Genomic DNA, 16,473 nt, shown 5'->3' with positions numbered 1-16,473 from the left:
TAAAAATAATAAGGGAAGAAAAAAATAAAAATAAACAGTCGATACGGCCCTCCTTACCTACTGCGGGATATTGTGGTTCTTTAAACTGCAGCGCTCAGTCCAAGAACCTAGACCACATTTTCTTTTTCTCAAATTGATTAACTTTACTTGACCTCCTTCAATCACATCAACCTGATCGACTCCATCCCGACTTTCTGACGCTACAAGTCTCGCCCGCAACAAGTCTGTTCGCAGGGCCCCCACTTGAACCTGGCTCCATCCACCTAGCCTGTCTTCCATATTCTTACATACATACATACCCTACCTTACATTACCACTTTTCCTTTCTATTTCTCCCAAGGCACTCGTCCACCCAATATCAGCACTGTACGGCTAGTACATAGGACAACTGCCACGCATTCGGAAACCCACTTTGTTGGGTAGCAGGACAGCTCCGCCATTCCTGATTCAGTGACTGGATTCACTTATCAGGCACACAAGCCCTCGGCATGGCGAAGAAGTCAACTCCTTCTGTTGCATACTTCGAGGAAGTGGACGACGACGGACACCTCATCCCCGGCGCTGAACCTAAATACGCACGCTCCACTGCTCCGAGCAGTCCTTCTAAAGAAAAACCCAACACTGGTAGATCACGAAAAGATTCGTCGAGAAGAGAAAGATCACCCTCCCCTTCCTTTTCAGAATCTGACAGCACCGAACCTCCCCACGTCCCCAAGAGAGATTCCAGAACCAACAAGATGAAGGGAAGCAAGAAGCGAGATCCTCTCGTCAAGCAGCAGCGTCCCCCCGCTCGCTCGCACAAGACCGCTCCCTCTGCCCCATCACGAATTTCTGACGAGTCATCTTATTACGGAATTCACCCTCATCAAAACATGGCTGCGTCCAGACCACGAGCTCGCACTAGGCCTGAATCTTACTATGGCCAGCGTCCGCCTTTGTCGACGTCAGCATATGCCCATCAACCACCGCTGCCACCGGCCTCTGCGAGTGTCATTGCACCATCATTTGTGCCTCCTCCATGGATGGGCGGGCCGCCGCCGCCGCCAATGGCAATGGCACATGCACTGGTCCACCAACCCATTCCTTCTCCTACCTATTCAGAAATGAACCCTCCCAGCAGAGATTTGGCGTCGCGGTTTCGTCGTCCACAATCAGCTATGGGATTTCAGCCGCCGCTCCCCCCACCTGACTACGAGCCGGTCAAAGAGAAGGCTCTCACAAGAAGAACATCGGTGTCAAGAAAAGCCAGCAAGAACCACGACGAGAGAGACCGGATACCACCTCCTGCACGGCCAGCTTCCACGCAACCGCCCCGAGAACGATTGGTGTTCCGCCCGACGCCCACGCACACAGTTACAAGGAGGAAGTCTGTCGGATTTGAAGACGACGACCTCACAGATGCTGATCCAGCTATGTATAAGGCCGTAGCACGACGTGAAGTGGAATACGGCTCTGGTGCTCTCCCTTCCCTCCCTCGCCACCGACGCCAGAGCTTCGATGCAGAGTCGGTCTTTGACGTTGATACTGCCTACGATCTTGAAACAGTATCACGTGGCCGACGGAACTCGTTCTATAACTTCGAGGACAAGATTCGTGACGCTTCTCGATATCAAGAAGATGTTAGCGGAGGAGGTGGACCGCCATTGACGGCCGAGGCTCTGCGTCGTGTGAAGAACGACGGCAGTAGTCGTTCAACTCGTAGCAGTGCAAGCCGTGACGAGAGTGACTATAAGCAATCAGCGACAACACGGACGACGAGATCGAACAACGGAGATGACGATATCACAATCAAACTTCCCATTGGTGCGGTCATCGAAGTCGGAAATACCAAGATTCATTGCAAGGACGGCGGCGATATTAACATAGGCCGCGGTAATGGAACCTCACGTGCGGGAGGTAGCGACCCTCCGGCTTCTACCTACGGCGATGACCGCAAGAGCCGGGCGGATCGATCAGTGGCACGTACCCGGGCTAGCTCCCAGGCCGGATCATACTCCCGTACACGCCACGCCCCGCCTCTTTACGCCCCTCCGTCATCGTATCACTACGATGACTACTATGGTCCTCAATACTCAGCTCCTTACCTTGGTTACCACCACGATGACGATGATGATGATAGCGAGTATTCTTCTTAATACCAAATCACTCAATTAAACCTATGATATTTACTACTTGTTTTTTGCTTTTGCTGGATAGCGATTTATCTACCTTTTTTGGTCATTTACGCATGGGCATTTGAATACACTATGCAATCTTTTGAAGTTTTATCCCGATATATCCTATCATATACCTTTTTTTTGGTGGTCTGGATACTTGTTGCCTAAAAAAAAGAGGTTTCAGAAAATCACGGATACCCGAAAATGGATCGTAAAAGGCCCGCGGAATGGAAGCACAAGCATATGCTCCCTTGCTAGTTTTTCAGCGGTCGGTGGATCTTCAACAGCGTACACGAATCTATGAAGGGATGAGGTCGAATGATGGTCGGTTCATGGGCTAGGGATTCTACTTGGAAATCGAAAGGATTTGTGGGTGGCTGTGAGGTCGATCGAGCAAACGTTAAACTTAGGTTCTAACCTCACACCTACCGTAATTCTTTTAACTCGGCCGGGGAATAAGGGCCGATGTTCTATTTTCATCTTTTTTTTTATTTTTTTTTTTTATCTTCTTTACAGGAACTGGCCGGGCCATGCTGTTCTGCGATACCCTTTGCGCTTTCAAAGCCAAGCCATTCGCATTCACATGGCGTAAGAGTTGGACTGATAGATTTAATCCGCTGGGCAAAACGGAGTTCGCACTTCTGCTGTCAGCGGGACGTTTTATGATTTTCGCGCGAGAGAGGAAGACCTTTTACTGTCTTCCTTTCGTACGGTAGTGTTCTCAATTGGACGAAGGACGGACTCGAGGGGCCCATGAATTAGTTTGTACCACTGGGTGGCCTGGCCTGCTGCCACTTGAGATTTGGTGCGAGGAGCACAAGGACGGTCGATCCGCCTAGGCCTCTCGTGGTAGCTCGCATGGTCCGAAGTGTGACTAGTGGACGGTGGACACGCGGAGGGATTCGTCACTATCTCACGACCTGGGGATGCCTTTTGGGGCCTGGCCAGAGTGCCCAATTAATTATTGGTCTATGTATAGATGTACGTATGTATGTGGATGATGGATGACAAGTTGGCTTACGCGGGTCGTGTTGGATATTCCTTTTTTTTTACTTTTACTTTTTTTTTTTTCATCTGCTTAATGAAGGAAATATTATGTCTTAAAGATGTCGTCACTTATGCAGCTTGACCTAACAACAACCTACCTATGTAATGGGATGTAATGTAATGAATGCAAGTGAATGAGAATATGTACCATCCAGCCATGCGTAAGGGGACTGACGACACCACCTACAATGTTCCACAAGGGAAGTCTTCGTATGTACTCGGTAAGCCCATCCATCATCATCTTGGAGCTTCCCGAGGGATGCAGGTTGGCAGGGTTTCCCCGTTTCCCCACGTAGATTGTGCCACGTCTTCTTGCATCTACATATTACATAGTATTGTACATGCCCGTACATATCATGTAATATAGTTACAGTCCAGTGCCTCTTTATTAGTTAGGTATATTTACTTATATCTTAGCTTAGGTACGCTAGCCAGTCAAGTCTGTCAAGCCACTCCGGACAATATTTTGGCTTTTGAGGTAATTATTGTTCGTTCATTCGTCCGACGACCGTGATTTCGCGAAAACGACGGCTTACCTATCGAATGTGGCAGCAACTATTAGTCGCGCGAGTCTGGGTTTTTACATGTGTTATTACGATCGGTACATGTAGCCGGGATGACGACTGGCTGGCATACGTACCTAGCTAATAACCTGACCTAACCTAAGGTGAAGGAGGTAAAGATAGCAGTAGTAGTAGATAGGGGATTGGATTGACGACTGACTTACCCTATCGGCCTTGGGTAGTCGAGTCGGTCCAAAGGGATCTGTGTGGGATTGGGGGCCTTGCTTGTTTCATGTTCCTCGGCTCGGGTTGCGGAGATGCAATGCTGCTGACTTACATACATCGTAGTAACTATGATAGGTATGCCGATCTCGAGCTCAGGGTTACTTGCTTGTTCACAAAGAAAAGCACTAGGTAACTAACTAAACTGTAAGATAGGTAAGGTAGAAGAGAGGCATGTATGCACGAAGCGTATACCTACCTCACTACGTAGTATGCATCTTTACTGAAGGACCTATAGGATGAGTAGGGTAAGCTGGGCGTTTATGGTGGGAGTCTTACATAGTACATTATTTTCACGCTTTTGAGATGGGGAGTTAGGGATTGTGAATATAGTAGTATTGAAATATCGTCATCATATCATCTTACATAGGTACCTAGTGTCTATCCTACCCCCTTTACTCAGAAACGGTGTACTTCTTCTCAATGCCACCGTAATGAACTCCGTATAATCTACAGAAGGCTTGAAATAGCGACCCAAAAAGAAGGAGGAAAAGAACTTTCTCAAACGCCTATGATGCTGCTGTTGATCCAAGTGCAATTGGCGATTGATAATTATAGCTCTAAGAACCAGACCCAGCTGGCCAGCGGTTCCAAGCTCCTGGGACGAAGTCCGGGTTAGCGGTATCAGGACTCAGCGCTTAGCGAAAGGACGACGACGATGATGATGCTATCAATTAGCCTGATGGTGCTACTGCTACTGCTATTCCCCTTGACTCAGGGGAATCTGAAACGTGATATCTCTCTCCCTTTTCCCATCCCCATTTCCAGTGCCGGATAAAGAGCTTAACCTACGTAGTACTTAGCAGCCTACCTAGGTACCTGAGTTATTGCTACGATACATGTATTGCACAACACAACACAATACAACACAATACTAGCATACTGGCTAATAACGAGAGGCACGACGGGCCGCGATAAGCTTATTCGCTGATGAAATTTCGAAGCGGCTAGCGATACCGATTGGGTTTGAGCAAAAGGGATCTTTGATATTTTCGCATGAATTAGATCCTTTAATCTGTTGAAGCCGTACGGTTGGTGACTTGGCTTTGACTTGGGCGCTAACGAAGGTTTATCTAAGTACCTAAGGTAGGTACTTTTCGACGAAGCAAAGTCGGCAAAAACCTCTCCAATTGAAATTTGGATTATTCCCCTGTAGTTTTTTTATGTGTAGGTAGCTGCAATAGAGACATACCTGGTATGGATAACACCGAGGTTAACGCTAGGTACATAGAGAAGAATTGGCATTACGTGAGATTTCAGCTCCGTTGCGATCGGTCTTCGGAAGCTTGGAAGCTTAAAAGACTAAAAGTAGAAACAATTACCCCACTATCCTCTTTGGGTTATATTGGGTACAAAGGTACGAAACTTGATCAATGCGCTTATCGATAACAAAGTGAGTGCTGGCAAGTGGGGCAATATGCGGGTTGCTGGGTCAATTACACGTTGTTGACTTTTGACATCACCCTACCCAACCTCCCCCAGCCACACATTTCCCGAAACCACGTTGTCAGCCATAGAAACAACCGGCCAACCGTTTACCTTACCTTTTCCCTTCTTTCTTTCCTTTAGGTGCTCACCTGAAAAAAATCAACCGCTCACAAACGTAACGTCAACAAAAGGTGGTGCATGGGCGAGCACCCACCCATCAACAACAATTCAACCCATTTCTCACCTTGTGCATTCATTCCAGATTTGCATCGAGGTGTGAGACAGATCAAGAGATACCTTTTCCAAGCATTGACTTGGCTGGGGTTTCCAGCGGGATTTACCAGCCGAGTCGAGTCAGGTCGAGTCGAGTCGAGTCCCATTAGTTTTCACCAACTTTATTAGTCTCCATTCCAATCAGAAATAAAAAGTATCCGTCTCGTCTGTCCTACAATTTAACATCCATCTCCACACCGCCGAAAATGGCGCCTATAATACCACCGCACCTAGCGGCCCAGGCCCGTAGCGTGCTATCCGCCGCCCGCAGCACCGCTCACGACCTCACCGCCCGCACGGCCTCCGACCTCCAAAACCTCGGGCCCCTAGCAGCGCGGTCGATCCTGCTGGCGCGAGACGGCGACGACAATAGCGGGCAGGAGAAGGTGGACCCGCACAAGGGTGCGGTGCGGCCGCAGGACATCAACAACACGTTCGTGTTCGTGCTGTTCGGGCTGATCGGCGCGGGCTTCGTGTGCACGGGGATCTGGTTCTTCTTCTGGGCGAAGAACGGCGGCTTCTACTTCAAGGAGGACGACTGGGAAGACTACAAGTCCACCGTGCTGCGGCGCAAGGGCCCCAACGGCACCATCCTGTCCAACGCCACCCCCACCACCCAGCTCGGCGGCGGCTCCGTCTACAAGGACGTCGACGACGGCCGCACCGAGTACACCGGCGGCCTGACTCAGCTGTCCGCCGCCGACACGGGCAGCACGCTGACGGGCATCACGGCCGGCGCCTCGGACCTGGCGGCGCGCGAGCGCCGGCGGCAGAAGCGCGAGCGCAAGGACCGCGAGCGCGAGAAGAAGAAGGACCGCCGGAACCGCGAGAAGTCGGGGCGGCGCGTCGGCGAGGACGGCGTGCTCGTCGACGAGCAGGCCGAGGCGGAGGCCAAGGACCAGCTGCGCGCGTACCGCGAGGAGAAGCCCGCGCGGGTGGGCGGCATCAACAAGGAGAGCGAGGGCAGCACCTGGGACGGGTCGACGAATCCGGAGAGCTCGACCGCGGGTAGTGACCTCCACAGCAACAACCGGCACAGCAGTCGACACGGTGGCGGAGGAAGTAGTAGCAGCAGCAGCGGTGTTACCGAGACCACGGCGGACGGGGGCCGACATAAGAGCGGCGGCGGTGGGATTCGCAAGGTGTACAGTACCGCGGACCGCAACGCCGAGCGGGAGAAGCGTGCGGAGGCTCGGCGTCTGCGCGAGGAGAGCCGTGCCAGCGGCGGCAGCGGTGGTGCCGGCGTGAAGCGGGACTACAGTTTCCAGCGGGCGCGGGCGGCGCCGCACAGCACCGCGGTGGCGTCGTCGTCAGTGATGCGGCAGAACACGATCGAGGAGGAGCCGCAGGAGATGGCGCAGCAGCACAGCATGGGAAACAGGTTCCTGCCGGCGCCAGGCGGGTGGACGCCTACGGAGGTGAGCGCCGAGAGCGCGGACACGGGGACCAAGTCCTACCACCACGTCATTCCCGGCTTGTCGCCTAGCACCCTGAGCGGCGGCGGCACGGATGTCAGGGATTATGCGGAGGATAGGGATAGGGACCGAGAACGAGACCGAGACCGTGATCGGGACCGGGAGAAGGATAAGAAGAAGAAGCGTAGCTCGAGGGGACATCGGAGGGAGTAGGAGGAAAGCTAAATGGATGGACGGGGGGGTAATGTGAGTGGGGGATAGGGGCGGTATAGGTTGGTTGGTTGGTTGAGAAGGGAAATGAGGAATGGGAGATGAGCTAAGTACGTCGTCGTTCTGTTTACGCCTTTAGCTTTTGCACCTGGTGGTAATGGTGCATGGTGGAAGGTGGGTTAGGAACATCCCGTTGCCTGTTTAGCATGATTCCGTTCCTCGACACGTACAGAGAGCCCATGTCAAAGGGGATAGATGCACATCGACGACGCTGGTTTGATTCCTCCCCTAATTTGGCGATTCCGAGCCCTACTGTTATGAATAGGTTATGAATAGGTTATTGTTACCTCTCTTTTCTTTTTCTTTCTTTTTTTTTTATTAACAGAACAGAGGCCGTGGGGATGAGTTTGATGAACGAAGCACGAAAAAAACATGTACGTAACACGACCGACGGAGTAATTGCAAAGCACTCTCCCGAGATATTTTCTTTCTTTCTACGCAATGGTACAATTGGCGTTTCCTATCTTTGAGCATGCGTGCGAGGAAACGAAGTTGAGGATGTTTTCTCGTGGCAACATTGATGTAATTAGATAGCTAGCATAAGGTCGAGCACGACTAGCAAATATACAGAACATGAATAAAGAAAAGCACCAAACGGATTCGGATGTCTGCTAGTATAAGCATTATTAGTACATATATATGCTAGTTGAAAATCAATTGCCTCCTATCTTGAGGTTAACTAATTCCGTAGTAGATAGGGAGATTGGGCGTGGCCATGTCATACCCATCAGCACAAACTAGGGTAAGATAGATCACAGCAAGAAGTCAATCTTCCGCTTTCCTATACGCATACCCCATAATGATGAAGTAGAATAAAGACGGCAGATGTTCAGGATAGGTAGACGTTAAGACCATACCTGAGTGTTTATAAGATTGAAAACTTGCACAGAGGTAAAACACATACGACATGAAAAGTAAACGGTAATATAAAATTGGAGATTGTATTTTCGAGTAGATGATGGATCATTAATGCCAAGGTAAAATAACCATAACCCGTAATCCAAAGCAAACCAAAAAAAATTTGAGTCAACGATAGGTGCAGAAAGCTAAGAAGTAAAAAATGTGTCGGGCTCGCAAGCTAATATCTTGCCCCCCCGTCTGTCTTTTGGTTATTCGTGAGACATGTATTCAGTCGTAATGTCGTAATAATTCCTTAGATTCAGGCGTCATTCTGTCCCCAATTTTTGAAACCCCCGGGTATGCCATGTTTTATGCTGTGTCCTAGTAGACCATTTTGCATAATAGAAACGGAAGCAGGATGCTAACTATTAATAGCTGTCGGTCTTTGCGTACCAGTTGTGCTGTTTTCCCAATATCTATATCATGTAAAGGTCACTTGAAATATGGCGGCAACGGGGTCGCCGTTAGAAGTGAAACGTGATTTGTTGTAGTACTGCCGACCTTCATGCCGACAAAATGCTGGTGGTAGGCGGTAAAGCCTTAAAGTGGAGTGTAAAACGTATATATATATAAGGTAAGGGCCGTTCGATACCGTGGGTGGGCTTACGGCCGTGGATGAACGTGTTTGTTAAGGGGCGAGGAATATCACCTCCTCGACTTCTTTGATGACAGACGCATCTTATTGTTCCAGCACACGTCAACAGCGTAGCTGACGTTTTCGAAATCTTCTCCGGTAATCGATCCGATAAAAAAGACTTTGACGTTGTGCTCAATGGTGACCAACTTCGAGTAGTTGACCCGAGATTCCTTGGCGAGCTTTTCGCCTTCGGCGTAGACTTGGAGGGCTACGGGTGTAAACCCAAGCTCGGGCTCATTTTTTAGAAGCCTGGGCTTGCTCCCTGCCGTGTAGATGATTCCATGCTTGCTAGGTCTAACGCCTTTCTTTAGACATCCTCTTCGGTCATATGTCAAGATTGGCCTGCTCCTGTAAGTTGACGGAAACATAAAAGGTGGTGGTGTAGCTTACACGCAAGTACTATGATGGCTTTCATCCGTCGTGACGATAATGAACCTACGGAAACCAACATAAAATTTACCAGCTGCAGTCTTCCTTTTCGTCACGTCGGAAATCGGGTCATCGCCGCCGATTTGACCGAGAGGTTCCGACCAAAGAATCTTGAAAACCTGCAAAGCAAAGCATGTTTAGTAACTGTGTATTTGGAGGGGGGGGGGGGGAAAAAAGGGGGGGGGGGGGGGAAGCGAATAGCTAGTTCCACTTACCTCACCCGGTTGAAACCGTGTTGAATGTTCAACTCTATATCCTGTTGTCTACTTAGTCAAATATGAAATATTCAAAGATCGAATGTGTGCATACGGCTATCTAGGATTTCCTCCATTCCTGGTGTCCCCTGGATATAATTGGCATAAGATAGAGCTGACGGTATCATAGGACCTGAAACTGGCGAACCACCGCGGGGCGTGGGTAGTTCCTCTCCAGTGATCAGAGACGGGTCTGCTTAAGAGTATCAGCCACTGCGTTAGTTCAAATTTGACGTGGTACGGACTTAATTCGTATGAACTAGGGTCAACAGATGTAGACCAGGATGAAGATGTGGCTGGTTCTGCCACTGGCGTCGAGTAAGACGGCTCGCCTGTTTTAGGGGCCCCGTAGGTTTCACTGCGGCTCCTACGGATAGCTTCTTGATATTCGTCATCATCGAAACCCCTGGTTTCTTCAGAGTCGTCGTAGCCATTCACTTGCTGTTCCGAAACATTCAGAGCTATACCAGATACAGCAGTCTCAACACTCAGGTAATCTGAGCCGGTATCTAGAATTATTAGCGTCTTGCGGTCAGCTTATGCTAATTGTGTCTTACATTGCGGATGCGTTCCTTGGCGATAGTCGCTCATTGTTAGTTGCACTCCACGAGCAACTTGCGGTTGGTTACCATCCACAGATGAACTGCCATAATCCACAATCTGCTCAACTTCAAGGGATTTTCCCTTTCCTTTGTCGCCTTGGCGTTGTTTTTGTACATGATCGATATAATTGGAATCTTGGGGCTGGCGTGCGTCGTGTGTATAACTAGAGTGGTCGATGGCGGTAGCGTGGTGGCTGCTGTAGTCTGAATACTGGCCCTGATCGTATATTCCTGGGTCGACAGTAAGATGTCCAACTTCTACAGCTAGATTGTCGACCAGATTGTTAATGGCGTCAGACCGTGGGATGCTCTGGTCCGCGGCATTTGGAAGGGTTGGTCCAATCCAATTATACTCTATACTGCCTGAGGAATGGTTTGTTAGCACAAACCAGGCCGAGGGAATTTGCGGGATACGAAAAACATACCATGTCGGCTTACTCGTTCTGAATACCATTGCTGATATTGGTCGTGCCACTTGGGTTCGCTCCAAGGGCGCGACGACTTTGGCTTATGTTTCTGCTTTTGCATTGTGACATCTTGTATTTTTACATCTCATGGGGAATGTCAACAGGCAAAAGGAATATGCGCAACGTCTAAGTCGTGGGCAGGGACAGAAATCACGAGCAAATCGGGGAAGAGGAGACGAAGCCGATGCAAACTGAGCCTTAAATCAGCTATGCGGCTCTGTCACGGATACGTTCTCTCTCTCTCTCTCGTCTTTAAGAATAACTCTAGGCCGTTATAAGAATGGCTTCGGTCGAGAAGACAGCCAAGAGTGTGGGACAGTTCCTTTTTTTTTTTTTCTTGTTTTTTTTCTTCGGTGAACACTACGCCAGCACGTCAAGTGTTTCTGGGGACAGAAGCAATCTATCTGATTTGACGGCTCGAAGTCACACTTTATGCCTCGTGATATAGTCGGCTAAAGGTCATTGGCCGTGACAAGTTTGCGGTAAAGAAAGAGATGCAGTGCTCTCGAGAGAATCAAATGGCGTCGACAATGTGGGAGTGAAAAGACGAACTGGCCAGGGATCGTAGGTAAACTAGAATTGGGATCTTGAAAGGGGCCCAGACAGGCAGAGACTATCATGTAGGCACGAGAGTGGGCAGCCAATCATGAGAGGGGAAGGTATTGACTGCAACCTCGGCGTTTGTATAACGGACGGAGGAGTTTCCCTCAGGGCTCTCCGGAGAGGAGAGGGACATTCAGGTGTAAGTAAGGGTGAGCCCGCATCCAAGATGGGACGGGGGTTCGCGGGCGACGACAGAGAAAGGTAAGGCCAACTTTAGAGGTGAACGACCGGATTGAGCGGTCAATGATCAGAACGGGGACACAAAAGAAACCCGAGACATACTGTCGAGACGGAAAGCGACATAAACAACAGTATTCATAAAAAATAAAAATAAAAATAAAAGGACTAGTTAAGGTATGGTGGAAAATGGAGAGGGGGTGTGGTGCGTTCTTATCAACTTTTTGGGAATTTCCAATCCTCACTCCCTTGGCGGGCCGGCCCACATTCTGTTCGCCTATTCTTCTCCGGTCTGGAGTTTATTTTCCTCTGTTACTCTGGGTTGTTTGAAGAGTATGAGGAGAAGACTAGGGCGGGAGTGTGAGCGGCAATCTGGGTCTTTCCTAGGGTCCGTTTCCTTTCGGGGATTTTTCTTCTTCTTCTTCTTCTTCTCGACAAGGGGAGGGGAGTTCTAAACGCTCTGCAGGCCGACAAAAGGGAGCAGAGCAAATAGAAGAGGAATCGTGGACCACCAAGCGGCAACCACTTGGCGTAACTTGGAATGGCACTTGGGATGTCCACTAATACTACTGCAGAAGTATGTTGTAGAATACGTTATTAGCAGCCGCAAATGGCCTAGCCAAAACAGTTAGACCATGTACTGTAGCAATGCAGTGCAGCGATTTGCGATTTGCGATACATGTACTATAGTATGCAGCGTTGTGGCTACCTACGAATCCCAAGCTTGGAAGTTCTCCATAGGTATTTCTAAACGACACACCCCCACCGACCGATGAAGGACCACTTCAGAGCCCACTAAGGGCCGTTGCGGGACAAGTAAGAGGGGTCGGGGTGTGTGCGATGACCGGAGGGGGTGCGTGAGAAGGGTCGGGCAGATCATCTGGGCCATCTGGGATGACAAGAGATGACAAGATGAGGCTCTGTCCAATGTACTGCTTATCTTGTGTACACGCTATAATAATAATGTTGTTGTTAAGCTTGGACAAGCCAAGCAGTTGTGGGCGTTGAGCTTGAGCCTCGTCGTGTTAGTGTTGTTTTTCTTTTCCTCTCCCCTCGCTTCCAGCCCACGATGTTTTTTTATACCTTAGGTTAGGTACCTACCTAGGTACCTACTTACTTAGGTACTTAAGCGCTTAGATTAGACGATTGGAGACACAAATACACAAATGCATGAATGCACGTGTAAAGAAGAAGTTTTAGTAGCCCCAGTCTTTTTTCGTTTCCCCTTACCACTTTACTTATTAATGCCAGATACCTTAGGTGCCTAGGTAGGTAATCTGCTAGTCTATTAAAGGTATAGCAACTACTATAACTTTATGTTGTTGGTAATTGTCAATTACCTACCCTGATTAACTTTTGATGCACCTGTCCGCGTGTAGATAAGAAAAACTTAAGATGTCGATTAAGATATTATATTAAAACATCTGACTGGAGGGGGACCTAGAGAGGGGGGAGGAGAAAGCAGTAATAGTAGTAGTGGATGTATTGTACAATACAGGTACACTAAGAGTAAAGGTAAGGGTAAGGGTATTTTCATCACTATATGGTGTGGTGGGGTCTAACGCTAAGGTACCTAACCTAGTGAGGGTCTCCCGCCGGGGAGCCGGAGTAGGGAGTAGGTATGGTTAGGTGGCTTTTAGACTAGGATGCTGGAATATAGGGCCCAAGGTGGCCAGCCCAGCAGCCCAGCAAGCCTACAGAGTTGAATAAGCTCCGACAAACCTTAGTGCCACGTGCTAAAATCTCCCCTAAATAAAGCCCAATAACTGCAATGAGCTGCGAATAGCTGGACACTTGACACTTCAGTTACATACCAGCATACCCCTACGCCGCTGTACTAGGGGGTGGACTTGTGTAACTGGTCTCGAAATCTAGCCTTCATGTTTTATTTTTTCTTTTTTTCCTTACCTCACGTATCCTATCATCTATCTGCATCAACAACAACAACCCAAAAAAAACCCTCTCGCATCACTTCCTCGTCACCTGTTCACCTATCGATTTTTTTGGTCCCTACCTTAGGCCTACCTTAGGCACTGGTAATAAACAACAGCCTCGTCTCCAAGAAAAGAAAAAAAAGGATTACATCCCCATTTCTTTTTCCTTACGATGCTGCTACGGGATTCACAGTTGAAACGTCCTGAATGGCTACCAGCGTCGCCCATCGTCATGTAAATTTGGATGATGACCCCTTGACTCTTCTCGAAAGCTTCGAATCTATTCCCCTCGAATATGACCTCCATCATGACGTATTATACGACCCCTCCACTGAGTCTAGTAGTCAATTATCTATCATGTCGGCCGAAGACATACCCTTAGATTTGTCCCGTACCCTAACAACCGGGTCTGAAGGTTGGACTGATTCTGAAGACGATAACGACGATTCGTCTGTCACGTCTGAGACTTCGCATGCCCGCATCGCCCGTCGACCACATTTCCCCCCTGTCCTACCCTCCGTAAACTCGTCCTCTAGTATCTCCAAGAGTCTGCCGCAGAAGCTAGCAGCAACTATTGCCGCTGCCGAGGGTTCTAGCTTAGACCGTCGCCGACATCACCTAAGCAAATCTCACTCACCCTCTGCTCGCTTTCGACGTGTGAAGTCACCGTCTATACCTTCCCAGCCCCACAGAAGGTCTCTAATCTCCGATGCCCTTCGTACCAACGTTCCGCTAGATTTGCAAAATCGGCCGATCCACCTTCAAGTACCCCCGACTCGGCATACTCGACAGTTTTCACATGGGATTCACGACAATATCTCGGAACGGATAGGTCTTCCTAGCGTTAGAGGCCCTCAACCCAAGCCATACAGTTGGAAGGGGCTTGGAGTGGAAAGTGAAGAGAGCGACTATGAGGAAGATGAGACCAGATTCGCCAACTCTGAAGATGAAGACGACGAAGAGGATAACGTGTCCGCCCGCGCGTCTCGTGGCCTCCAACGCTTATCAGAACACTACTCGAGGCTTAGAGACCGGAGAACTAATCTATGGGAAGTTTTCGACAGCATCCATCTAAAACGAGCCCAAGTTCAAGACTTACGTCATGTGAAGGATGAAACTACTCTTGCCTTTATGACCGCTGTGCAAGCTATACTCCCGAACAATCCAGGGCTAGATCAGCTCTTCAAGGATATGCAAGATGCCCAACTCAAGTGCCAAGAAGCGGAACAACGCTTCGACGATATGCTGGATGAGCTCCAGCATGGCGAAGTAGAGTTGGAGCTAGAAGAGCGGAGGTTCTATACTGCCGCGGCAGGCGGAAACGGGACCGATGACGAATCCGACGATGATAGCTGTTCGGTGACCTCGGAGATCTCAGCACTGCTAGGAATCACCGGTGATCGCCCAGAAGACATACACCCCTTATTTGAAGAGCTCCGAGAGGCTTCCCGGAACATACAGCTAGCCAAGGAGCTTCTGGTAAATACCCAAATGAAAAGGAAAGCCCTGAGTGCAGGAAAATCTCATTTGTTATCCCCCGATAGTATTGAATTGTTGGAGAAGTACGGGGATGCGGGGAAGAACCGAGCTCTCGAACTCAAGCGATCGGGAGTAATGTCGGAAGACGACATTGAAATACTCATGGATTACGACAAGCTAGAGCGGAAAGCTCGTCTTGATATCGAACGTTTCACTAAAGATGTCATAAGACTGGAAAGCGAATGCCGCGAGAAGGGAGTAATGCCCAAAAACACCCCTTTCCAGGAGGAAGGGTTTGGAGTCAATCCCGTTCTTAAGGACGATATTCAGCTTGACGATGTGCCGTTCGAAACCCACGCGAGAGGGCAGCCCAAGACCCTAGCACATTCTGTATTCCCCAAACTACTGTCAAACCCTACGCACTTGCTAGAGGCATTCCCGATGACAGCCCAACAGTCGCTCCGGCTTGCCTTATCACTTCCTCCGGCAATGCCATCCCGTCAAAAGCATGTTAATGATGCGGCCCGCGAGGTCAATATCCAATCCTTACTTATAGAGGCTGGAGACGTTGACAAAAGGGGCTATATTAATCGTTGGTTACTCCATAAGCTTCACTTATCACCCATGGAAGCCGAGCTTTTGTGGTCTACTTTCCACGTTCGCCTCAGAGTTCGTGATACCAATAGATGGCAGCAGGATGTCCTCCACTTGTGGTGGAAGGACCAGGCTGCCAGTCTACCATCGGCTCAGTTCGAGAGTACGCACGAAGATCATAGTTCGGCATCCATTCATCCAAGGACAGATCTTCCAGCGAGACGGTTTTCTGATTCTGGCCAGCTTGACCGTCTTTGGCTTTGGGAGATCGAAGAGGCGTGGGACTGAAAGACATGGTTTTCTTCTTTTCTTTTTAATAGATAGTGCAATACCCACTTCAGTATATATCAGACGGCCATTGTACTCATGGCTGCATTTACTTTGTTACTTCACTGGTGGCTGTTGTCGTCAGGTCTTGGTTTTGCGGAGGGCAACGGGACTTGCAAACCGCGTTGAGAAATTTTGATTTATGGACTTTATATATACCCCCTATGCGATTTTACACCATGATGGAGTTTTAGCCATTGGCTAGGAAGGGCTAAGACTGGATTTCTGTTCCATGTACAAATCCCAAGTTAACTTTAGAGGTGGAGGTTGTCTGCTACTTTGTAGGGCGTTCGGTCATACTCATACCCCCCTCTCTCCAAAGCTCTTATTCCAGAATGTTATAGCTCCGAGTGAGGTTTTCGCAAGCGTTGTTGTCCATCAGAACGAGCGGAGTGCCTAGTATATCACCTGTATGGTCCCAAATGTACCTAGTGTATGAATGTGTGTCATGTCACCTATCGCAAGCGCCTTACCATCTACCGTTTTACATCGGTCCGTTAGGCTTGTGATGCCAAACTAGCTCGGCGGGCCGTTCCACCCGGCCAGAGCGATGTGGGTATCCTAACTTGGTTTGTAATTTTGGTGATATATTCGGCCGATTTAATACATTGACAGGTTGACGGCTTCTGAGCTCCACTGGCACCAATCCTCTTCACCATCTTCTATGGTATTACATTTCCTAGATGCGGGGAACGA

The 16,473-nt window shown here is 49.2% G+C and overlaps 4 protein-coding genes across 4 annotated transcripts; 3 read left to right on the top strand and 1 right to left on the bottom strand.

Annotated features, from left to right (window-relative positions):
- Positions 1-392: 392 nt before the first annotated feature.
- F4812DRAFT_338909 (uncharacterized protein) lies at positions 393-2,475 on the top strand. Its single transcript, XM_047931626.1, has one exon. The coding sequence runs from the start codon at positions 489-491 to the stop codon at positions 2,133-2,135; it is 1,647 nt and encodes a 548-aa protein (XP_047790979.1). The 5' UTR covers positions 393-488; the 3' UTR covers positions 2,136-2,475.
- Positions 2,476-5,471: 2,996 nt separating this feature from the next.
- F4812DRAFT_424020 (uncharacterized protein) lies at positions 5,472-7,356 on the top strand. The gene has a single exon (XM_047933801.1). The coding sequence runs from the start codon at positions 5,896-5,898 to the stop codon at positions 7,315-7,317; it is 1,422 nt and encodes a 473-aa protein (XP_047790978.1). The 5' UTR covers positions 5,472-5,895; the 3' UTR covers positions 7,318-7,356.
- A 1,563-nt stretch (positions 7,357-8,919) lies between these two features.
- Positions 8,920-10,724, bottom strand: F4812DRAFT_458189 (uncharacterized protein; the record flags this gene model as incomplete). Its single annotated transcript, XM_047937327.1, has 7 exons — positions 8,920-9,253; positions 9,302-9,459; positions 9,556-9,596; positions 9,650-9,787; positions 9,840-10,103; positions 10,152-10,559; positions 10,622-10,724. 7 exons carry the CDS (start codon positions 10,722-10,724, stop codon positions 8,920-8,922), a joined length of 1,446 nt encoding a protein of 481 aa, XP_047790977.1.
- Positions 10,725-13,164: 2,440 nt separating this feature from the next.
- F4812DRAFT_338485 (uncharacterized protein) lies at positions 13,165-15,874 on the top strand. The gene has a single exon (XM_047931624.1). The coding sequence runs from the start codon at positions 13,585-13,587 to the stop codon at positions 15,736-15,738; it is 2,154 nt and encodes a 717-aa protein (XP_047790976.1). The 5' UTR covers positions 13,165-13,584; the 3' UTR covers positions 15,739-15,874.
- Positions 15,875-16,473: the final 599 nt, after the last annotated feature.

The sequence above is a fragment of the Daldinia caldariorum genome (assembly GCF_022478825.1).
Source record: "Daldinia caldariorum strain CBS 122874 unplaced genomic scaffold F4812scaffold_6, whole genome shotgun sequence".
Taxonomy (NCBI): Eukaryota; Fungi; Ascomycota; class Sordariomycetes; order Xylariales; family Hypoxylaceae; genus Daldinia; species Daldinia caldariorum.
The sequence above is the reverse complement of the archived record's forward strand: the minus strand, read 5'-3'. Positions and strand labels throughout refer to the sequence as shown.

Coding starts and splice junctions, on each gene's coding strand:
- F4812DRAFT_424020 (XM_047933801.1), top strand. CDS start 5,896: ATGGCGCCTATAATACCACCGCACCTAGCGGCCCAGGCCCGTAGCGTG.
- F4812DRAFT_338909 (XM_047931626.1), top strand. CDS start 489: ATGGCGAAGAAGTCAACTCCTTCTGTTGCATACTTCGAGGAAGTGGAC.
- F4812DRAFT_338485 (XM_047931624.1), top strand. CDS start 13,585: ATGGCTACCAGCGTCGCCCATCGTCATGTAAATTTGGATGATGACCCC.